Source organism: Pongo pygmaeus, chromosome 10, assembly GCF_028885625.2.
Source record: "Pongo pygmaeus isolate AG05252 chromosome 10, NHGRI_mPonPyg2-v2.0_pri, whole genome shotgun sequence".
NCBI classification, from domain to species: Eukaryota; Metazoa; Chordata; class Mammalia; order Primates; family Hominidae; genus Pongo; species Pongo pygmaeus.
Genome location: NC_072383.2, coordinates 93,170 through 117,907, shown reverse-complemented (window position 1 = coordinate 117,907; position 24,738 = coordinate 93,170). Strand labels below are relative to the sequence as shown.

At 49.5% G+C, this 24,738-nt stretch overlaps 1 protein-coding gene across 6 annotated transcripts in view; it reads right to left on the bottom strand.

Moving 5' to 3' along the window:
- Positions 1–22,541, bottom strand: part of IQSEC3 (IQ motif and Sec7 domain ArfGEF 3) — a 112,762-nt gene extending 90,221 nt beyond the window's left edge. For all 6 annotated transcript variants that reach the window (XM_054442582.2, XM_054442588.1, XM_054442584.1 and 3 more), the window contains exon 1: positions 21,876–22,541. In XM_054442582.2, coding sequence (XP_054298557.1) covers positions 21,876–22,429 — 554 coding nt within the window. In that variant the 5' untranslated portion in view covers positions 22,430–22,541. The remainder of the gene's footprint in view (positions 1–21,875) is intronic.
- Positions 22,542–24,738: the final 2,197 nt, after the last annotated feature.

Genomic DNA, 24,738 nt, shown 5'->3' with positions numbered 1-24,738 from the left:
CAAGACTTGAATATGAAATTACCTTGAGAGAAACATAATAAACCCTGCACAAATGCAAAACCTTATAATGAATATTACTGGTATTATTAGTCTCTGCTACTGAGAAAATCAGCAACCACAATTCTCTTGCAAACAGAGCCCTACCAGGATGTTGTCTTGACTTCCTTCTCTCTGGTCCCTATGTTCTTCTCCAGGCCTGGGGGCTGTGGAGGGAGAGGTAGATTTCCTTTGCTCATTGGTGCAATCTACCACTGCACAGTCCTCCACAGAGAGCTTTGGGAAGATCTTAATAAGGCAAGCAATTACAGCTGTTCCAGAAGCCGGGGCAAAAGGCTATAGAAAACATTGGCCTGTTGGTATCCAGACCCAGGGTGCCCAACCAGGTTCAGTGTTCTGTCCCAAGCCTGCCAGAGGATGTAATCTCCACAGGGACCTCCTGCTCTCCAGGACTTGCTTCTCTTTGATTCTGTGCTCACTTTCCTTTGGGGGAGCTTTGACGTTCTTCTAGTCCATGCCTCTGCCATCAAGGAAAAAAAGGATAACAGAGTCCTAGGAAAACAGTGACCTGCCCCTTTATTATTCAGTGAGGTTCTTCCTGAGAACACACTGTACATTTTTCAGATGTTCATAAAAGAGTATGAGTTTGGTCTTGCAGTAACCCAGTGTTTTTTCTCCTGTACTCCGAAGAGGCCCAGTGCCCCACCAGCTGCTGCAGGGACCATATTAAGGTTAAGAGGAGAATGGAGAAGGCAGAGCACAGAACCTTCTGTTCAACTAACGAAGCTCTGATTTGGTTAGTTTTATGTCTTAGGAATATCTATTAGGTTTAATTTGAAAAAAATGAGTTTCCTTTTTTAAGAAATAGTTGAGAAAACATGCTTCTAACCCGAAACCCTCCTGCTGCAACTACTGAAGCCAGCTCTGCCGTGTCCAGTCGTGCTGGCCTTAGAGAGGGGCTGCCTGCCCCTCCCTGCTAAGGCCCACCGTAGTCCTCCTTTTAGTGAAGCCTGTGAGAATCCTTCCTGAGGAACCCTACCTAACTGCACTTATACAACAGAACTTCTTTAAAGGATTGTATAAGGATGAAATGAGTTAAAACACTTCGAAAGCCCTTACAACAGAACATGGCTTAATACATGGTAGCTGTTATGAATGTGTCCTACTTCTGATACCTTTGATCTCAAGGAAGAGCTGTTTGCCTTCTCTCCAAGCCCTATCGATCTTTACCCCTTTTCCTCCCCCACTGGTCTTCAATGTCATTATTTTCATAGGCCCCTTTTCTTCAGCATATAAACATGCTCAAATCTCTCATCCTAAAACCATGATTATTCCCTACAACTCCGCTCCCCTGGTTACAACTCTCTTTTCTTTCTGCAGTCAGTCTTCCAAAAAGAGTTGTCTGCTTGTGTGAGCTTCCTTTCACCTTGATTTCTTGCCAACTTGCTGTCATCTGGATTCTTCCCCCAGAGGCCTAGCAGAATTTAATCTCGGGAGGTCCCTAGTGATCTCCTAGTTGCCAAATCTAAGAACTTCTCAGTGTCTGACTTCACTTTTCTGTAGCATACGTTGGCCCAAATCTCCTATTTGAAACACACCCCTCCCATGACTTTCAGAGAAGTGTTCTGCCCTGGTTTTCCTAGTACTTTTTTTGCACGGTGATGAGAGGAATCAGCCTTCATGCTGGGAGGAAGCCCAAATGACTCCATGGAGAGGCATGCATGGAAAGGAACCAACAGCCAGCCCCAGCTTGACAGCCACTTGATGACCATCCTGATAATGAACCTCCAGCCTCCAAGCCCCTCTAGCAGATATGATGCAGAACAGAAAAAAACCTGTCCCCAATAAGCTTTGCCAAAACTACAGATTTCTGAGCAAAACGAGATCTGTTTTGTTATTTTGAGTTTTGAGGTAGCTTTCACAGCATGTTGTTGGTTATTTGCCTCTGGTCCTAGGAGTACACCTGCATATAGCTGAGAGGGAGCCACGGAACACTTTGGGGAAGGAATTTCATGGAGGCCCTTTCTCGCAGCACAGGAGAGAGCACAATTTCATGGAGAGCCAGTAGGCCTTCCCGGATCTAAGGATCTGGGAAGACCTGCATGGCATCCTTGCCCTTCCAAGAGATGGCTGTGGAATCACAGGCAGATCATCTGATCTTCTTCAGCCTCGGTCTCCTGAACTGTAAAAGGGAGGTCATACAAGAAATGACCTCATCAGGTTGTTGTGAAGGTCAAACAAGATACCTGTGTTATGCTTAGTACAATACCTAGCACAGAGCAGGCACACACAGAAAAATGCTTGTACTAGGCCGTACGCTGATATGGGGTAGGCAGGAGCTGTCTGGAGTTCAAAGTCCATCTTTGCTATTTTCCTGTTAATATCTTTGCCTGCCTGAGCCTCAGTTTCCTTACTCATAAAATAGGATACTGACAGCATCTATCTCTAAGGCTTATTGTGATGAGCAAATGAGCTAACAGATCTAAAATGCTTAGATCTGAGCCTGGTCCAAGGAGTATGCCCTCACTGTCCCAGACCCGATTACTGCACACTCCAAAGCCTCACAGTATTATGGGGACAGCAAAGCCTGTATCCATATCATCATGCTACAATTAGGAAACAGGCTAAAGGTGATGGCCATCTCAGCCAGTGATCCCAGGCTTCTCCGAAATCTAGACATCCAGAATCTGCCCAGCCTTCAGAGTCCAGTGCCAAAGACATTTCCCCCACAAAGCCTTCCCTTGTTTGTTTTGTGCTCACCCCCAACCCTGCTGGCCTCTGCCCCACCTAGGCCGGAAGTGCCCACCTCTGAGCTCCTTCAGTAGCTTCCCTGAGACACTAGTGGAATGCAACATCTATTATTTCCACACGATATCACTGATGTTTATATACATGTCATATCTCCCTATACTAGAATGAGTTTTCCAGAGCCATGCCTGTGACCAATTCATCTCTACATCCAGTACAGAGCATAGCCTGGCACATGGCTTCGAGCAGAAATGGTTTGTTGACTGAATGTGTGAATAAATCCGGATTCCTAAGGGTGCTGGACAGAAATGGGGGATTAAGCGTGCACATATATGAAACATGCACATGCCTGGAAACAAAGGCACAATACATGCTAGAGACACAGACCTACTCATCAGTATCAACACACGCTCAAGGCAGTACAACATCTCTATAACTAATCCTCATTTTACAGATAAGGAGGCTCAGAGAGTTTAAGATATTTGCTCAATATCACAGCCTCGGCATCTACCTGGCAGTCTTGGGTGAGCTTAACTCAGAACAGGAAACCCAGGCTATAACTTAAGCGTGCCAGGAGGCCTTAGCTTCCTTTTTGGCCATGCTCACCCCGCCACTCAGCCCAGTCCCAGAACAGTGACAGCTTCCTGTCAGTCCTCGAGCTCCATGCCACTCTTGCTCTTCCTGCCCAGCAGGGTGGCACTGTCAGAAATGCCAGAGCCATTTAGTTGCCCAGCTTGAGGCCTAGTTCTTTGAACTCCAGCAGACTTTGCAGGGAGCCAAGAGGGCTCCTAGTGCCAGGCATGGCAGCATAGCACGAATTGCAGAGCTGGGCCCGTGGCTGCATCCTGCCAGCTTCCCTCACAAGAGATCTCTGTATTACCTGGCAGATGGGTGCCTGGCAGCTAGGCAAGGCCAGCTTGAGAGGACGGATCAAGGCCATTGGGCCTCTGCCAGGCTCTGAGGCTGCTCCGCACCAAGTCCTGCCTCACATCGCCAGGGCAGCATGCTTCCACAGCATTCCTAACCCACCCTTCATCAGCTGTGGGCACGCAGTGTTTCTCCAGGAATGGTGAAGGCAAGTCCTGACCCATAGCAACACCGCATTTATGCATGTTTCTGATTTAAAAAACATTTCTGAACATCCTAAGAGTAATCCCATGGAAAAATATTATACTAATGATAATTAATGTCATTATTATTATTAATGCCATTTGAGGCTAACGGAGGTTTGACGACCTCCCGAGGACCCACAGCTCTGACTTTTCTTGCTGCTCTGCTTCTGGCATCCATTCTCACTGCACCCTTTGACCCCAGGCATCTGCAGAGGAGGCGGCCTCTGGGCTGTGAGTGGAAGAGCCTTGATCTTGCCCTTCATAGCACAGTCAGACTCTTGAAGTTTGACAGAAACATCAAAACCTACCCAGCCAATCCCCAATTCCAGAGCTTCAACTGACCTAGCATAGACTGCTTAGGTACCTCACGTACCCACAAAAACAGCTGTTTGCTTCTGGTGAATCTGCTAAACCCAAATGCTCAACATACTCATACACACCTGCTTGGGTGCACAAAGATGTGTACACACAAACATACAACCGTACCTCCTGGTGGACACACATATACATGCATGCTTCACTTCATGCACTCATTCAGAGCTCTTTTAACAATGCACATAGGTCCTAAATAAATGCCCCAAACCTATGCACACACCATCCTGCACATGTGTGCACACTCCTGGATTTGTAAATGCATACATACATACATACACACATACATATTCTCACATACAACCCTGCCTGTGCACACATGTGCATGCATACACGCACACATGCAGAGCTGAGAACAAGGATGTTTTGTCCACTATGTGAACCCTCCTGACCATATGGGCCACGCAGGGATGTGATGTCCCATGGGGACCTGTACACCATTCATCTTGTGGCTACACGTGGGTGGTACTCTGCCAGTCATCAAGCCCAGTCCTGCCAGGCTGGGCACTGAGATGAGTGGGCCACGGGCCAAATTCAGAGCTGCAGCAACGTGAACAACTGTCATATGGGCACGATGCCACCAGCTTTTCTGTTCCTGAACAATGGTCTCTGTCCCAGATTAGGCTTTGCCTGGGGGAAGCACTTCCCACACCACAGGGGACTCCTCTTACAGTGAGGACAGCTATGCCAGGGTGTAAGAGGCTCACACATGAATCCTGAAGATGTCACTTTAGCTGTGTGACCTTGGGTGGATCACCTTAACCTCTTTGAGCCTCAGTTTGCCTCTGTGAAGTAGGGATTGTAATATCTTCCCGTCAGTATCATGTGGATAAATGAGATAACAAATGCACAGCAATGTCGAGCACACAGCAGAAATCAAGTACGTGGATGTTGAAAGGAAGGTTGGATAAATGAGTGGACACCAAATGAGGGTTCACGGCGCTCCGGGGCTCCCTGCTGAACTGCTCTCCCTTCTCTGCCTTTGAACCCCTAAGCTCTGTTTTCTATTGTGGATCACATCATTCCACTGCTCAACCCACCCCCCCGCCCGCCTTCCCATCAACCTCTCTCCCCACAAACTCCTCCCTCAGAAGGCCCACTGTGACGCCATCTCCTGTCCCTGTCTCTTTCCTCTCTCTCTTGCTCCCCTCTGGCCCCCCTTCCCTTCTTCTGTTCTTTGAACACATGCCTTTCCTTCAGCCCCAGGGCCTTTACACGGAATGCTTTCCTCTGAGGTCTTCACGTGCTCTGTTTTATTTCATCTCTCTGCTCAGATGCCACCCCCTAAGTGAGGACTTCTCCTCAGAGCTATCTTCCCCCGAGCCACCCCCGTACTTTTCTTCTAGTCCTTGGGAATTTCTGTTATATGTGTGTGAATTTTCTTGTTAAATATCTGCCTTCTCCTCTTGAATGGGAGCTCCATGACGGCAGGGGCTTTGTTTGACTTGTTCACTGCGAATCCCTGTGCCCCTGACATGCCGTAGGTGCTCAACAAATACTTGTAAAATGAATGTATACATATGATTCTTGCCCTTGAGGAGCCTAAACAGAATTTCCCATCCCTAAATGACAATGCCACGCTCAGCTGCCCTCCTCTGCTTTCTCCTGTACAGCCCAGCTCATCACATTTTAATTTTTTCCCTAGCCTCAGCCAGCCTAATTACTCACAGCACCGGTGTGAACCCTGGTGTATGCGATGATAAGTGAGTGTGCCCAGGCTGATATATCCTAATGGTTTTCCAGCAGGGAGCTGCGTCAGAACCTCCTGAGAGCCTCATTGCAAGCATTTGTGGCTGTCTTCTTTCCCCTAACCCCTGCTGAACAACAGTCTCCAGGGCTGAGGCTGGGCCATGTGGATTTGGAAAAAACTTCTCCTGGAGATTTGGAGGCATGTTGCTGTAGTTGTCTGCGGGGTGGCCATGGAGAGTAGAGGCTAGGAGCACTGCCTGCCAGGGTCACACTGGCTGAGTGTGAATCTGCACAAGCAACCTCATGTTGCTTGGAATACAGAATGGAGCCTAGCTCAGGAAGGTGTTATTAGGACACATTGAGAGAAAGTTTGTAAAGTGCTTAACACCGTGCCTCACTCACAGTAAGTGCATGGTCCATGTTAGCTTTCATTAAATGATGACTTTCCTCCAGGAGTGATGTAGTCATTCTCAGTTTCCCTACAGGAGTTAGGACAGGGCCTTTGCTGCAGTGGACGGTCAGCATGTGTAGTTAGCTGACATGCTGCTGAAACAAACATGCTATGACTTCTCCCATCTTAAAGAACAATCCTTTGTCTTGAACCTGCTTCGTCCCTTCAGCTGTCACCCCATTTCCTAGCTTCTCTTTATAGCAAAACTCATCAGAGCTTTCTACAATTCCTCCCATTCTGGCATCTTTTACACATTTTATTAGGGAAATTTCAAACATATATTTTGCCAGTCTTCTACTTCCCAACTTTTTTGCTACAGTACTATAAAGCAAGCCCCAGAAATATCATTTCACCCACAATGTATCCCTCTAATAGGTAAGAACTTTAAAAAGATATGAGTATCATAATCATACCTAACTAAATTAACAATTTTCTAACATCACCTAATACTTCATCTATGTTCAAATTCCCCAACTGTCTTAAAAATGTCTAGTTCCAATTGCTTTGTCTAAATCAAGCCAGATCAAGGGTCCACATGTTCTATTTGGTTGATTTGTCTCTAAAGTCTCTCCTCCCTTCTCTCTCAAACCCACTAATCAAGCCTCCAAATCCACTCCCAAGACTACGCTTTTCAAGGTCACCAATTACCTGAATGTTGCTAAAGCTAATGGACAGTTCTCAGTCTGCATCCTCCACATTTCAGCAGCCTTTGAAACGCTCTTTGCCAGAACACTAGGTGCTTCTCCTGGCTGTTTTCCTCCCTCTGGGTGCTCCTTCTCAGCTCCCATGCCCACCTTTTAGTGTTGTATGCACTGCAGATCTGCCCTGGGCCTCTTTCATCTTCTGTTGTCACTCCTTGGTGGCATGGCCCAGTCTCAAGGCTTTAAAAGCCTCCCAAAGTTATACCTCCAGCCCATTCCAGATGCCTACTGCACATCTCCTCTCAAACATCTAAGAGCTGTCTCAAACGCCATCCGTCAAACACTCAAACCCTCCTCAGCCCCCATGGACTTCTCCATCCCATCCTTCTAATAACTTTGGCTCCAAACCTTGAGCTCATCCTCAACTCCCGTTTGTCTCACACCCCACACTGATCCCTCAGGAAGTACTGTTGTCTTCGCTGCAGATCATACTTTCATTGCTACTACCCTGGTCCAAGCTACTAGCATCTCTTACCTGGGCTACGTAACAACCTTCCACCCGAATCTCTCACCCGGGCTACGTAACAACCTTCCACCCGAATCTCTCACCCGGGCTACGTAACAACCTTCCACCCGAATCTCTCACCCGGGCTACGTAACAACCTTCCACCCGAATCTCTCACCCGGGCTACGTAACAACCTTCCACCCGAATCTCTCACCCGGGCTACGTAACAACCTTCCACCCGAATCTCTCACCCGGGCTACGTAACAACCTTCCACCCGAATCTCTCACCCGGGCTACGTAACAACCTTCCACCCGAATCTCTTACCTGGGCTACGTAACAACCTTCTACCCGAATCTCTTACCTGGGCTATGTAACAACCTTCTATCCGAACTCCCTGCCTCTGTCTTTCTTCCCTCTTCAGTCTATTCTCAAACCAGCATCTCAAGTTCCTTTTAAGCACCCTCTGCTCAAAGTCATCCACTGGCTCCTAGTTTTTCTGAAGGTAAAAGCCAGACACTTCCTAACGGACTCCAATGCCCTCAACAAGAAACAGGGGCATTTTTGGCAGGAAAATTCTTCACTGTGTGGTCTGTCCCACCGACTGCAGGATGTTTGACGTGGCCCTTACCACTGCATGCCACAGAACAACAACCTTCCTCACCCAAGCCCCACCAGCCATTGTGACAACTAAAATGTGCCCACACATTTCCAAATGCTCCCTGGTGGACCTGGAAATCCCAGTTGAGAATCTCTTACAAGATCTGCTACGCCCCTGCACCCTCCTACCTTCCCAAGCCCCAACAATCTCTCTGACTTGGCCTCAGACGCCTCTCCCTGTGCTCTCGGCCCTTGTCTTACTTGAACAACCTGGTAGGGTCCCACCCTTGGCCTCTGTGCTAGCTGTTCGTTCTGCCAGGAACACCCGTCCCCAGACAGCCACAGAACTCCCCCCCTCCCCTCCTCCAGGACTTTGCTCAGGTGCTGTCTCCCCAGGGCACCCAGTTTGAAAGTGCAGATTCCTTTACTCCGGGTCTCTTCTCTGCTTTTTCTCCAGAGCACTTATCCCATCAGATGCACTATAAGTTTTCATTAGTGATCTTGTTTGTCTGTAAGCTTCATAAAGGAATTTGGGAGTTTTTTTGTTCACTGCTATACCCCGGGGCCTAGAATAGTAACTGGCACACAGCAGATAATAAATATTTGTTAAGTGAAAGGAAGAATACAGATGCCAGGAAAATATATACTTACAGAAAGAAGAAAACAAGCTTTTCTAAGCCACAAGAATAAAGAATTAATTTCGTTCTTAGCAAGGACTGGTGTGTGCTCAGCCTGGGGTGAAAAGTAAGGAGTGAGGCTATAAGAACATCTATTTATTTATCAGATCGGTCCAGAAAGGCTTCCAGAAATTGATGTGGTTGTAGGACTCACCTTCAGCTGGTTTTGAGCCAGATGATAACACCCTGATGGCTCCCCCAAACTTGATGACTGCTGACAACAAAGGGAGCCCCGGGGAGCAAAAGTGAACCAAGCTAGAGTTTTCAGACTGAGAAGCACTCGCCGAATCGTATTTCTGCTGCAACTGACCCATGTCTGCAGGAGGCTGCAGCAGCACGTCAGCCGGAGAGGCAAGTTCAAATGCAGCTGCTCAATAATACCTGCTTCCTCCCCCTTTGGCCCTCAGAAAGCCCACCTTAAATAATTACTTGCCTTCCAAAACTCTCAGCAGACAGCAGAAAGGACCTAGCTTCACAGCCATACAGTGGAATATTTTGCAGCTATTAAAAAAGAATGTGGCAGCTCTTTTTATATTTAATAAGGAAAGATCACTAAGATACATTATTAGGGAACAAAACTCAAGGTGCAGAACAGCATATAGTATACTAGTATCTCTGTAAAAAGAAATAAAGATTTTGCTTAAATGTACATATAGCTGGAAAGACATGAGAAATAATAGTGGTTGCTGGAAGGTGTGGGGCGGGCAGGAATCCGAGTGGTTAGGAAACAAGGATAGGGGAGATGCTTTTCACTGTAAACTCTTTTCTTTTAAATCTTGTACTAGGTCAATGTATTGTCTATTTGAAAAGAGTAAATCAAGCTACTCTGGAGGCTGAATTGGGAAGATTGCTTGGGGCCAGGAGTTCGAGACCAGCCTGGGCAACATAGGGAGGCCTCCGTCTCTACAGAAAAAAAAAAAAAAAAAATTAGCCAGGTGTCGTGATGCATGCCTGTAGTCCTAGCTACTTAGGAGGCTGAGGTGGGAGGATCACTTGAGCCCAGGAGTTCGAGGCTGCAGAGGGCAATGATTGTGCCACTGTACTCCAGCCTGGGTGACACAGTCACCATCTCTTAAAGAAAGGAAAAGGTGAATTACATTAAAAGCAAATTACATTAGCAATTTTGTGTATATGTTAAAAGCCACCTGCACAAGTACAGGTGGCCAGAAGCCAGAATCCTTCAAGTGAAAGAGCCCTGAGGCTTTAGCTGACCTCGTGTGTGATACGTCCCATCTGTGGCTGGGGCTGAGAAAGCCAGTGGGTCCCTAGCCACCATCCAAAGCTAGGCAGGGGGTGAGGGAGGGCCTCCCTGTGCCCAAAGCTGGTCTGGCCACAGCCCCTGCGCTGCAGGGCTCACTCCCAGCTCCTGTGTTCTCAGAGAGCAGTGACCCGGGTGAAGCAGAGCCACCCGCAGAACCATGAGGAGCAGGAAGTGCCAGGATCAGGTATGTTCTCCTGAAAGGAGATGGGGGAGGGGTGTCAGTGGACCGGAAGGCAAGGGAAGGGAAGGATGGCTATCTGCCTTCAAATATTTGAAAGGGTGTGAAATCAAACAGGGAAGGAGTCCTGTTCAGAGCCCCTTAGAAGATGCTGGGGTCAGGGTGGGGGGCGGTAAGGCCTCTCACCTTCAAAGAGCACTTTCTGCCACTGGAAGGGTCCCAAAATGACAGCAACTACCACGCGCCGAGCCCTCACTGCATGCCAGGCACTTGGCTTGCCTGACGCTTTACTGGCATCACCCCTGAATTTTCCAGCAATCTCAGGAGGGTGGTACTATTCGTATTCCTTATTTTACGAACGGGAAACGCGAGGCTCTCACTGCTTGAGATCACACAGCTAGTAAACGACTGAGTCGAGATTCAAACCCAGGGCCCTACTCAGAACTATTATGCTGCACCGTAGGCTAAGGAGACCTACAGCCCTGGGAATTCTAAGACTGTGATGCGATAAAGCACAAATATAAACATGGAAGGCTAAGATAAGGCTGGGAGTTTTAAATTTATTTTTTTGCTGAGGTGTCTTGGGTACAAGGAAGACCGGGAAAGGTGGATGCTGAGTAGAATTTGTACCTCGGTGTCACCGTCCTCATCCCCGACCCCTCCTAGCCGCCCCCGCCTCAATGTCCCCTTCTTCTCCAAGGGAATCTACTCACACCATCACACTAGCCCTGGCTGCGGCCCATGGAGGCCGAGGAGGGGCGCACATCCAGCACCCAGCACCCAGCACCCAGCACCCAGCACCCAGCACCCAGCCCGAAGGCCTGGGAAGTTCCGGGGCCCCGCTGCTCCCCGGGCTGGGAACGCGGGAGGAGGCGGCGCCCTGCGCCGGGAGGCCCCAGACACCGTGGGCGGGAGGCTGCGTGGGAGCGGGCAGCGGCGGTGGGGAGCGCTCCGCGCGGGGGGCGGGGGTCGGGGGATGAGGGGCGCGGGGGCGGCGCTTCCCTTAGTGGGTGACTCAGCAGCCGCCTTCCTCAACGGGGCGGGGCGGGCCGGCGCGGCGGGGGCGGGCGCGCGGGGAGGCTGTGGGCACGCGGTTTCCCCGCGCCGGGGTGCGGGTCCTCGCCGCCGCCCCCGCGAGGAAGCGTGAGGCTGGACGCTGGGAGGGGGCGCGTGGGCCGGGAGATTCCCTCTCGCCTGCCGGCTGCTAGCCAGCCCGCCACGCAGCCGAGATCCCGATTCCACGTTCCCTCCCCGCGGAGGAGCCCGGGGAGCGCGCACAGAGGAGGAAAGGCTTTCGCCAGGCTGGCCCGGCGAGGGTCGGGGGCGGAGGGACTGAGGGGACACCCCAGGGAGGCCAGCTGCACCCCAGCCCTCCCCTCCTGCTGCTCCCGGGTTTTACGCATTCATGGTCGGAGGGAGCCGACTGGAGATCTCTAGGGTCTTAGATGTGGAAGTCCTTGCAGAATTTACCTCGTTCTGCCCCAGGGCCACCTTTTGTTCTTGAAAGGGAGAGAGCCCCCTCTCCTGAGCCAGCTGGAGCGTCCTTTCTGTGGCTCTTGCCATTTAGAAGTCTTTTTTCGTATCTAAGCTCGGTCCTTCCTGCTGCGGTGACCCCCAGACAGCTCTGCTTCGCCAGACTTGGCGACCTGGTAGAGTGGGCAGAAGGAGGACCAAGAACGTCCCCATTGAGCAGGAGGGGAAATCAAGGCCCAGAGAAGGGGAGGGGTTTGCCTCACGCTTATAGCTGGGGGTGTGTGAGAGAGGTGCTGACCTCAGTACTCAGGAGTTCCGGCTTCTAGGTCAGAGTCCAGCTGCTTGAAAAGATAATATTCCTCCCTGGTGCTGCCCAGCGCAATGCCTCTACCTGTCTCTGGAAATCCCTTTGGCTTTCTCTGATGGGTTCTTACCATGCGTTAAGCAGCGTCAAGAATGTCAGAGATGCCAGATGATGCCCGTTCGGAAGCATCCAGGGTAAAGACCAGGCTATGCACAGGAAACACGGAGACTAGACCCAAGCAGGAAATTCCCACCCGCTTTGCCGAGGTTTTGTAGCTGCTGTTTTTAAATAATCATTGGTTGATTTGATGCATTGAATGAAAATTGTGGTAGATAGGAATCATTCATCAAGGAAGAAATTGTGGAACTCCCTTGTCTCTCTGCCTGTGATGGGGCGTGCATTCCTGATTGGAGGCAAGTGGTTGGCTGGTTTGACCTGAGAGGTCATTGGCACCAGGCCCTGGCCACAGCTAGGCCAAGATATCCTGCAGGGAAAATCACACTACAGCTTTCTGTGTGTCTCGCCGCCCTGTACCTGAGCTTCCAGACACTATACCTCCATCGAGTTCCAGTGGCACAGCCCCTGTGCCTGTCCCCTTCCACACAGCCTTCTTCCCAGGAGCTCACTCCTCTGGGGCCTGGTCTCCTGCATGCTCCAGACAGAGTGGGTATGGAGGCGTGGTAGACTTGCCCCATTTTACAGAGGGGAAGACCCAGGAGGATCTGGGTATAGCCAATGGAGATGAAACACTTCATGCAGAGAAAGGAGAAGGAACCAGGAGTGCTGATGGTGTGACCAGGCCAGGGGTCACTGGGAGATACTGAGATAAAGCTATGCTGATCTTTGCTGTGAAGCCTATGCATCTTTAGTATAGTGTGGGTTGTCCTCCAACTCCCCCAGCCCAAGTCAGTAACACACAGTTGCCCACGCAGAGTCGTGCCCACTCAGGTCCACAAACGCCTGTGCACCACCTGCTCACCCTCCCGTCACGGTATTGACACTTCCCTGAACACAGCTGATCCTCCCTGGTTGAGAAATAGGAGTAAGGGGCCTGGAATCTGGGTGCTGCTGGTTCATGACCCCGGAATCCAGCTCTTTCCTCTTTTTTCCCCCAGAGATATGGCCACAATGCAAGCCTCCTTTCCCTCCTGCCTTCATAGGCCCATTGCCCGTTTCTCACTCCACCTGCTGACAAGGCCGTGCACGTGTGTGTATGTGTGTGTGTGTGTGCATGTGTGATGAAACTCTCACTGCAGAGATATGTTCTTAATGCAGCTTCCCAGGCTGACAGACTGGTCAGAGGCTGGGGGCAGAGGGAGTAGAGGGCTCTCCCTGCTCATAGCTAGGATTGGGGTCGGTTCTGTTTATTGCTGGGGGCAGTCTTCCCCTCATCCCTCTCACACCCCAACCAGCCTGAAGAGCCGAGCCTCTGAGTCCAGCTTTCCACATGGGCTCAGCTGCAGGACAGTGAGCTGTGCTCTTGGACCCAGGGGTCCTCCGTTCTGCCCAACTCTTCCTCAGCCCTGATACCACAACCCACCTCCACTCAACAATCCATGAGCCTGCCTGGGCCCTACAGACGGAGAGTTTATGTATTCAACCAGTATTTATCATGCACCTTCTAGGTGTTGAGTTTGACTCTCATCTCCCATCTCCTTCAGGCTCGTGCGACACCAACCTCTGCTGCCTGCCAGCTCTTCCTGCCCACATCTTCCTGCCCCATAGCAAACCCCAACAGAGTCATGTGACATTTCACCATCCAAAAAATTATTTTAAGATCCTAGAAAGGAGCAAACAAGCTTATCGCACATCATGATGCTCTTTAACTTCTTGCTTTATGACTTCCACACATGAAGTTCTTTGGGAAAGTATCCCTTCTACAGCCCAAAGACTTACTATTCCATGACCAGTCAGTGGAAGTGCCCTGTGTCCCTCCCCTCTCCTTATCAGAGCCAAACAAGGCAATTCCAATTCTCTGCAGAATTTAGTTGAGCTAAAAATACATTTAGACTCTGAACTGCCTCCCTCATGAGCCCTTCAGCTCCTTAGCAGCCTCCTTCCCTGGCCTTTAGTTAACCACTGCTACCACAGTATCCTCCCCTCTTACCAAACCCTTCTCTGGGAAATTGCTCAAATAAACTCTTTCACACTAAAGTATAAAAGACTGATAAGGCTAAATGTGTTGATTTTTCCCCCTTCCTAGAAGAATTTGCATTTAGACAAGGAGGATAACCTTGAAGTACCTAACGTCATCTCTGATTGTGGAATTATTAGCATAGTCGAGATATTCTGGAAGGCACAGGGACCTCCTTGGGGTTGTGGGACTAGCTGCAAGTTTGGCCTCGCACACCCGTGAAGCAGCCCTGACTGGCTCTTTTGGTCCATCATCACATAATGTTGAGAGCAGTGGATGAAGAGTTAAGAAAATCTGAGCTCTAAACCTAGTTCTGACACTAGCTAGTTTGGAAGCAACAGTCACTTCCTTCTCAGGCCTTAGTTTTCTCATTTGCCAAATGAGAAGTTTGAACAGGTTACCTTAAAGAATCCTTCTAGCTCTGATATTTGGTTAACTCCCCAATGGGGCTAGGAGACCGTGGCCCAGCTTGTAAAAGCCTCTAGCCCCTGAAGCTGTGGCTTAGAGGGAATGGTCTGATGCCAGCACAGAGCATGGGGCCCTTCTCTGGGCAGGGACTTGGACAGGCTGCCCACATCACCATAGCAGCCCGCCTGCCGGGGAAGAAAGGTGCCGCTCAGCACACACACCAGTCTTGAAGAGTTACATAACCCTCCCAGATCCCTTATTCCAACCAAAGAGCAACAGCAAAACAGTCTGCCCTCCACCTCCACCCCAGCACACACACACATCAGCAGTCTTTGCCTGTGGTGGCCTCACAGTCACAAACACCCTGGGAGAGAATTTTAGGAGGCCACCATCTTTTCTTTTTCATTTGTTTTCATTTTCCTGGAAGATATCTCATGTAAGAAAAGTCTTTAAGAGAAGAAAACCCACAACCACACATCAGGCCTCTTAGTCCCTCCCTGTTGTTTTTTTCAGCTTTCTGACCTCAGAGTCCAGAAAAGTACAGGTCTACCTTCCATCCCTAGGAAGGAGGAACTTGGAGAAATTGATTCAGCCTCATTCCGAAGAAGTGGGAAGCACTTCCTGGGTTCAGATGCCATTTCCCTTCTCACTCTCCACTTTTGTCCTTGACAAGTCAGTGTACCTTCTCCTAGATGAGACTGTAATTTTGCTAATTAGGAAATGGGGTGATTGTTCTCACCACGGGGCATCGGGTGATAACTCAGATCTCTTGGTATCTTTAAGAGAAGTGCAAATAATCTTAAAATGCAACAGAAGAGGTTTTAGTTGGGTTTCAAGAAGCCTTTGCCAACTAGAAATTTGTGAGACAGCATTAGAGATCACAGAGGGATGGTGGATTTGTGCTGCTGGTTGCTTTTCAAGGTACACTCAACATTCCTGTGTCTGGAATGGCTTGGGTGCACATGGGCCAGAGGTAGAGGGTAAATGAGAATAGAGCACATGTAGAAAGGTGGCCTGGCAGTGTAGAAGAAACCGTGAACCTGCATTCCAGTCTGTCACTGTCATCTGACAACGGGTGAACCTCTTATCTTTCTTGGGCCCTGGTTTCTTTATCTTTTTCTTTTTCTTTTTTTTGGGGGGCATGGAGTTCTTGCTCTGTCGCCCAGACTGGAGTGCAATGGCGCAATCTCAGCTTACTGCAACCTCAGCCTCCTAGATTCAAGTGATTCTCCTGCCTCAGCCTCCCGAGTAGCTGGGACTACTATTGGCCACCATCCCTGGCTAACTTTGTATTTTTAGTAGAGACAGGGTTTCACCATGTTGGCCAGGCAGGTCTCAAACTCCTGACCTCAACTGATCTGCCCATCTTGGTTTCTTTATCTGTAGAAATACTGCAATTTATTGAGCACTTACTATATACCCCAAACAGTACTAAATAAATGATATGTAATTTTTAAAACTTTACAACAGTCTTTAAGGTAGATATTTCCCCCATTTTATAAGTGGAAAAACAGAGGCTAAAAGAAAGTAAACAATGAAGGCGAGGTCTCACAGCTGTGGAGGTATCAAGATTTCTCCCCAGGTGTGCTTGCCCAAAGCCCATGTTCTCAACCACCTAGATCTTGAACACTGTGTGATCCAGTGATTACCTGAAATTCCTTTCAGCCTGAAAGATTTAGCTTTGCCCTTGCCTTACTCCTGATTCCCTTTCTTTCTTTCTTTTTTTTTATTTTCAGACGGAGTCTCGCTGTGTCACCCAGGCTGGAGTGCAGTGGCACGATCTCAGCTCCCTGCAAGCTCTGCCTCCTGGGTTCACGCCATTCTCCTGCCTCAGCCTCCCGAGTAGCTGGGACTACAGGTGCCCGCCACCATGCGCAGCTATTTTTTTTGTATTTTTTTAGTTGAGACGGGGTTTTACCATGTTAGCTAGGATGGTCTCCATCTCCTGACCTTGTGATCTGCCCGCCTCAGCCTCCCAAAGTGCTGGGATTACAGGCGTGAGCCACCACACCTGGCCCTGATTCCCTTTCTTTTCGTTAATGCCCTCATTGACTGAAATAAAGATGACCACCCCTTTCTTCCATGGAAATCAGCAACCCTTTGGAGCCTTTGTGGAAACCTGCACTTTGTGCTTTTCCAGAAGCAGAGGAGCAAGTTGCTGCAGTGGCCCAAGCCTTGGAAACCCTGCCAGATGGCCTCACATTTGAGAATCTGCTAGGTGCAGTGAGAGTGTCCCCAGGGCCTCTTACTAAGAACTCCTTACTAAGCTGCCATTGCCCTGTGCCCAGGGTCACTGAGATATGCTTAGGCTCCAGTGAAAAAAGATGTTCAGGGTTCCCAACAAGGCAGCTTGTCTAAAAATCTTTACATGGTGTGTAAATTCAGGAGTTGAGTCTCCTTCCAGACTGTGAGCCCCGATGTTTGTCCCAGCCCTTCCCTCTTTTTTAATGTTACCCTCCCTTCCATTCCCTCTCCATCCAGCCCTGACCCCAGCTGCCTTTTCTCATAAGTGACCTTTGAAACTCAGGCTGCACAGAGATTTGCTGAATCAACAGGACCAACTGTTGTTTCTTTTGCTTGGTTTTGGGCCAGAGGGAAAACATACCAGGATGCCTCTGTGAGGCCCTGTGGCATTCACTGTGTTGGTCTGGGGAGAGATTGGGAGGGAGGAAAGAGGGAGCTGGTATGGAACACGGCATGGAGGCTGGTAAGAAGGAGTGAGACAATCAGGGTTTCCCAGAGATCAGGGGATGACTTGGTTCTATTAAATGCATTATTTTTGGATGAAAAGAAAGGAAGAGCAGTGACCTAGGCCTTCAGAAAGGCAAAAGGCAGCAAGTCTTTGCAAGTGGCCACACTATGCCAGATTCTAGACATGAACAAAAAGACGCACACTCCCTTCTGCCAGTGAGCCTTCATCCTGGCCCCATTTCTTAGACTAGAAACTCTCTCCCTGCTGGGGATAGGGGAAGAACAAGAGGATAGGCAGATTGATGAGCATGGGCCATACGATGCCACCTCAGCAACCAGGCCTTCTGGGCACAAGGTAGACAAAGTCCCTGTGTGTTGAGAATGTCCTCACCTAGTGATAGGGTTTGGCCTCATGGGGAGGGGCTTAGGATGAGCGGGGGGCTGTATCATCAGAGGCTGGAATGAAATAGACATGCAAAACAGGTATCTCCATGGATTGAATTTTCTGCTTTCTGTTCCCTTTCCAGTTATCCTTGCCTCTTACAATTCTGACATAAACCTTTGACTTCAATGAAGAAAACCTGCTCTTTGGCTCTTAACATGATTCGTATACTCACCCTTTTTACCTTGTGCTGTTCTGATAGAGGATTGCTCTAGGCAGCTGCAATATGCTTACACTTGTTTAGACCTTTCTAGATGTGTGTCTCATTTATTTTGAGCAAGGACCATTTGCTTCTTTCCAATCTTTCCACAGCACTGAGTGCAGGGTTTTGAATAGACTGGACACTTGATCCATGTAGTTGACTGATAGACCTTCACACTTTCTTTCTTAATAGTTTCCAGGATGGGCCAGTCATGAGCTATCACCTTCAAGCATGCAACTCTGACTCAATAGGAGCAGAGATCCCAGTTCCCATTAGCATCTTAGACAAATCAGGCTAAAAAGCACATCCAGAACTCTTCTAGCTATCCCCAGCCTCCAGTCAGTATGACAACAGGGAGCTCAAAAGATACTCAAGATTGATTTCATGTTTAAAGGATAAGGGTAGAGAGGAAAGAGATTTCCCTGTGTAGCTTATGTGGAAGAAGGATAGAAGGAAGAGAAGATGGGAGAGATATAGTGTTTGAGGGAGAGGTAGAAGGGGAGAAGAGAAGGAAGGAAAAAGGGTAGTGAGGCAGAGGAGGGATGTGAAAGGAAGAAACAATGTAACAGAGAGAAGACAGGAGCTGTGGAGCCCTTCAGACTTCATAGTCATACTGAGGTTGGGATTTGAATTGGGATGCAAGAATTTATCATCCAGCAATCATCTGCCTGTGGCCTTGGAGACATGGACAAGCCCTGTCATCCATGGACACTAAATGCATGACTGGTGGTTGGGCAAATGTGCTCAGAAGCCACTGAAGCCAGCAGCTTCAGATAAGTTCATGTGCTTCCATGGCAAGAGGATTTGTCAGGTCAAGTTGAGGTTCTGGCACCAGCCAGGAAATGGATAGTAATAAATTCTGTAGATGCCGTGAGCCTTGATTGAAAAAATAAAGAGGAGGAAGCTATGTTTGCTGCTTTCATTAAGAGGCAAAAGCAGTGGGGGTCAGAGCTTAGCAAGAATTAAGAAGCATGCGGAGAAATAATTTTAACCCTTCAAATGTTTTTCTTCCATAATATCTCTGCATTCACTCACCCACACATTGCTGCTTTCTTGGACTGACCTCCAAGACCACCACCTTTGTGTCTCCCTCAGCTGAAGGAGGGAGAGAGGCCAGATTATGTATTAATGCAGATAAGATGGCAATTAAATGATTCATTATTTTCCAGTCCCAGTTCTCTAGGGCTTCTGCCGCTCCTGGAATTGGGTAGGAAGAGGAGTTCTGGGGATAAAAGTCAAACTGTGTGAGGATATAATGCATCTACCAGAGTGCCTGGCCTCTGGAAACCCTCACCCACTCTTCAGCCACCTCATTGGGGCTGCGTTCTTGCTGAAATGAGGCCAGAAGAAGAATGAGGGAGGATTCACAGGAAACCCATGATCAGAAGACCCACTGTGCCATCTCTTCCTCCTGCTTGAGCACTCCCAGTAGAGAACCAGTTCTGCAGGGAGCTCCCCAGGAGCAATACCAGGGAGGGGGCTACTGGCTCTGCTCTCCTCCTCCTCACCTCTCCCCTCCATGGAGATCTCTCTCTGCCTGCTGGTTCCATCTTGTCCTGCATCATAGACAACTATGGGCAGAGGAGAACAAACATACAAAACGGGCCACAGGCAGAGAGCAGGGTAGGACCAAACGTGTCATTAGCAATGGTGATCTGTCCTGACCTCTGTGGGGAAATTTGGGTTGAAGCTGGGCCACTGTGGGGAAAGAAATGAGTGGTCCAGAAGATATTCAACCAGCCAAGATTACCATGTTTTCACATCCAAGGAAAGAGAGCTGCAGGGATGAGGGGAGGTGGGCACATCTATGGTCTCTATGTTTCTGGGTGTGCAGGCTTGGGGAGCAGGAGAAAAAGCTGGAGAATCTGAAGAAAGTAAGGCATTACTGTTAAGTGCCTGGGGCAACTTTCTAAGTGAAAGATTCCAATAACTTCCACTCTGCTCCACCATGCTAATTATTTCTTATTTTTGTTCTGCTCCTTTGGGAAGCAAAAGCAGGACAGGTGAGAAGGAAAGATGAGGATGTTACAATTCCTCTCCAGAATTGACATGTGGGGCTGGACAGGAGCCCAGATGATTCCTAAATCCCGGGATTCCTAGCAGGACCAACTGAGTGAAAAGGTTTGTGTTCCGTAGGCCACTCTGAACGCCATGGCAATGTCTTTGTCTAAGAAAAATAATCTTTCCTTAACTCTTCTTGGCCACACAGTGCCCTGAAGAGATGCAAAGAAAGTGGAGATGCTGTGGGAGAGAAAGGAGACACCAAAGGTCATGAGGAGAGAAATCATAATGACCAGGTAGCTGTGGCTGCCCTCAGGGAAGGGGACTGGAAAAATTCACCCCCTCGTGTGGGGGAAAAGACCACTTAGTATCTTGGAACCATGTTGCCTTTTGCTGAACCTTGGGCACTGAGGGAAAACTGACTTTCTGCTTTTTATGCCAGATAAGGAAAAAATAAAAATAAAAATGTGAAACTGAACTAAGTACAAAGGGGTTTTGAGGGAGTTGGGGTAGAAAACTGTATCTTCTTCAGACTTGAATCAAATGTTTTAAGTCTGCCAAGCCAGATGATGTTAGACCTTCACCTCTTAGATCCCGTGGTTTTGATCAACGTACTCTGTGAGCTACCCTGCCCTAACCCAACTTCTCTAACTCTACCACAGATGGTAAAAGAAAATGAGTTTTGAAGGAATACAGCAAATATTCACGAGTATCTCCCAGACTTAATGCACCTGGATGAAGATGAGATTCTCAGCTCTACCTCCCCCTCCCCATTCCCTTATGCAGCACCACTGTCAAGGTCAGGTGCTGACCAGGGACAATTTCCCTTGAACTGTTGTTTATTTAGTTCTCCATCACTTTCTCTATCAGAGAAAAAAAGCGGACATGGCCACAGCCTTTCCAGTACAGAGGAGAGAACATCCCAGACACTTTCATATCTTCTTCCTGTATTCCTAGTTCATGGACCTCCTGAGTGAAGAAAGAGCTTGAAGTTCTAGGAACTGAGAGGTTAACATTTCTCTCAGGACCCAAGACAAGATTTCAGTGATCACCAGATAACCAGGGAAAATCAGGTTTGCAGTTGCTGGCCTTAACAGGGAGATTTAAACAGGCATGACATCTGAATACCAACTCCATCTGCCAACTGTCCCCCATGTCATTGTTCCCTTTCAACAACGGCCAAACACCCTGTATGAAAAACCCTCCTTGAGTTGGAGGAAAAAGCTGTAACCAGACTGAGCCCTCAAGCCATGCCTGAGTCCTCCACTGGTTTGATGGGATGTTCCCTTGCACCTCTTTGGCTCTGCGGGAATTCAGAGGAAGGGTGCCCACTCAGGTCAGAGAAGAGAAAGCTTCCCTAAATGAGCCACTCCTAGCTGTGACTCCCACTTCAACAGCTAAAGAGCCACATTTTCTCTTCCTCTGCCTCCAGCTCCCTTGGTTTCCCACATCGCTCCTGCTTTTCAGGTTTGTCCCCGGCCTCCTGGATTCCCCTCTACCCCAGTCCTACTCTTCCTGGGCCCCAGCCTTTTTAAAGCTCTTCACATGCCTCTTTCCAAGCCTTCAGCTTTTCTCACATCTCAGTCTCCATGTAAATACTTTTACTACCCAAACTTCCTTCCAAATTTTTTCTCACTTAAAAAGATTCCTTCAATGGTTCTCTTTTCTACAGTTTAATCTTCACTCCAACTTCATCCCAGCCTAACCCCCTTTAAATGCTGTCAGTTCCCAGTATCACCAATCGCTTAACACCCACTTCCTTCCTCCTTTGCTCCTACTAATGGTCTGGTTACTCCTTTTTGCTCCAACATTCCCCAAAACCTTCTCAAGCACGGATATCGTTCCCTCATTTACCCAAAATCTCCTTTGCACACTTCTGGTGCCTTCAGGCCACATCACTCCGGTCCTTTAGACTCCTACGCACCCAACGTCCCCGTCTCTCCCTCACACCCACTTGCTTCCCTTGCTCCCATCTCCTCTCCCCGCTCACTCAGGTCTCCTGCTCAGGACGCCCTTGCCGAGGGCGGAGGGGGATTTGTGCTGAAGGAGGGCTCCGGCAGCAGCGCAGCAACTCGGGGGACGCTCCTTCTCCTTGTCAGTCACGGCCCCCTGTGTCCCCAGATGCTTGTGGGGCGACTGGGGTGTGTGAGCCCTGCTGCCAGGGCCACGCTGGGGCTGCTCCAGGAGCTGTCCGTGGTGCTGAAGCGGCGGCTGATCGGGCGCGGGCTGTGGCGCGGCTGCTGAGCGCTGTCCCTTGTCCTGGAAAGGTTCCTGGGCCCTGGCGGCGGCGGCAGGAGCGGTGGCCGGAGCGGCCGACAGCGGGGCGGATGACGGGGGGACGAGCCCGGGCGGAGGCTGGGCTTGCAGCAGCTGCTGGTGCTCCCACAGGCTGCGGTTCTCAGCGCTCAGCTCGTCCAGCCGCCGCTCCAGCTCGTCGATACGCTCTCGCTGGGTGTGGATGAGGCTCTGCTGGTTCTGCACGATGGCCGTGAGCTCCTTGAGGTAGAGCACGGCGCGCACAGGATTCTCCAGCAGGCTCTCCATGCCGCCCGCCGCCGCCTGCGCCCTGCCTGAGCCTGGGCTGGCGGCGGGGAGCGCGAGGGCGCGGGAGCCCAGCAGCCCAGTGGTCGGCTCGCCTCCCTCTCCCACAGGCCCAGCCTCCCTCCCCGCGCCGGCGCCGCGTCACCGCCACCCCGACCTTCACACACGCATCGCGGGGCGGGGCGCCTGCGCAAGGCCCCACCCACACCCCCACCCCCTACCTCCAGGCCTCCCCAACTCCTCGCCACCCCACCTCCCTGCCTCTTGGCGTCATAGAAGGCTCTGCTGCCTGCAGGGCAGAGAGGAGAGGGAGGAGGCCAGCGAGAGGGAGCCTGTGTCGGGGCGTGGGAGGAAAGCAAGATAACGCAGGCGACCCGAGAAGGACGGTGAATCTGACTGGCCAGACTGAGAAGTAGGCGAAGGGGAAGCAGCGATACTGGGAAGGTGCGGTGGGACCTGTAGGAGAAGAGAAACAGAAAAGAAAGGAAGAGAAGGGGAGAGGCTAGCAGAGAGGAAGCAGAAAAAGGGAAGGTGGGGCCAAGAAAAAGAGAAATGTGCTGGAGGAGAGGAAGGCGTGGGGCCCTGAAGGGACGCGAATTCTTTTTCCCCAGGTCCAGGCCTTCCAGAGGCTGGGGTTCATCTAGAGACCTGCTGAGGAGGGGCCACACTCGCCTCTTTTGCTCGCAGCCATCTATTCTGCCGGGGGATTCCCTGGAACACAAGAATTCTGGGGCTCTAAGGGACCCTAAAGAGCGTCTGGTCCTGCTCCTTCCTTCATCCGTGACGAAACTTGGGGTGGGAAGGCTGTTCATGCTGGGTTTCCTCTGGGAGTGAGACCTCAAGACAATTGTGGCAGTTCCTGATAGAAACACTAAATAAACCAGGTCCTCTGTGGCAAGGGCTAACGCTTCCAGAAGCTTCTGAATAGATCATTCTATTTGACAAACAGTTATAAAATGCACACTATTACCAAACACTGGGCTAGATGGTGGTAAGAGAAGCATGACTAGAATGGAATCTTAGGCTTTTTGAAGCTTATAAATAAATGGGTGAAATTGGTCATGATTAACTTTGACGCATAATAGTGGTGGTGAGTAATCAGGCAGAGGTTGGCCCAGAGTGCTATAGGAGCCAGCAGCTTGGAGATCCAGGAAGGCTTCTTGGAGGAAGTGACGCTTGATGTGGGAAGGGTTTTCCAGAAAGGGAAGGCAGCATGAGCAAAAGCTCAGAGACATTAATCAGCATCGACTGAATCATTCATTCATGTCTACAACAATCAACACCCACTAGGTGCAAAGTAATGTACCAGAATCTATGCAAGCCACATCTAGCATAGATAATAAGTTATCATTTCCATAATCAAGTTGATTCCAATCTCATAGAGTAGATATGTCATGCACATGAATAAGTAAAACACAACTCAAGATTTCCGTAAGAGCTCTTCAAGCCAAGTGCCATAGGGTTCAGAGGAGGGAGAGGATTCATTTGACTGTATTGATCTGATGAGCTCTGACAGAGGTGTTATTCAAGTTGGGCCATGAAGAATGGGAAATGTTTCAACAGGTAGACAGAACAGGGGGCCAGAGATGAGAAAGATACATCAGGCAGCAGGGAAAAAACTAATGAATGGAAATACAGCACTTGGTTTAAATTAATTTGGCAAGGAAATGACCCTTTCTTTTTCTTTTCTTTTCCTTTTTTTTTTTTTTTTTTTAAGTCTTATCTGTCACCCAGGCTGGGGTGCAGTGGCAGGATCATGGCTTACTCCATCCTTGACCTCCTGGGATCAAGCAATCCTCTAGCCTCAGCTTCCTGAGTAGATGGGACTACAGATGCATACCACCATGCCCAGTGAAGGAAATGAGTTGTTCTTTCCTCTTTTATAGGAATGGGATGGGAAGGAGGAAGGGCTATGAGTACGCTTCACATGTTTGTTGTTGTGCTGTTCCGTTCTTCACACACATGTCCATCAGGCTCCCTGTCAACCTTCCATTCCCCCAGGGTAGGCATATTTTTGGGTACCATGTGCCCAGTGAGCTGGGCCACCCCCCCTCCACCACGTGGTGCCAGACTTGAATGATCTTATGAGAAGGAACCTGTGCTCTGCACATATATTGGTTTATCTGCATTCGTGATGTGTTTTTATTTTGCTTTTCTCCCATTTATCTTCCTAGCAAACTTCCTTTTGTAAAGAATGAATAAAGGAAGCTTATCCACAGCTGAGCTCACGGTTAGGGGAAACAGCACACAGGAGGATGCTTTGGTAGTGACCAGCATTCCAGCTAAAGAATGGAGGTTGGGGGATGAAACAA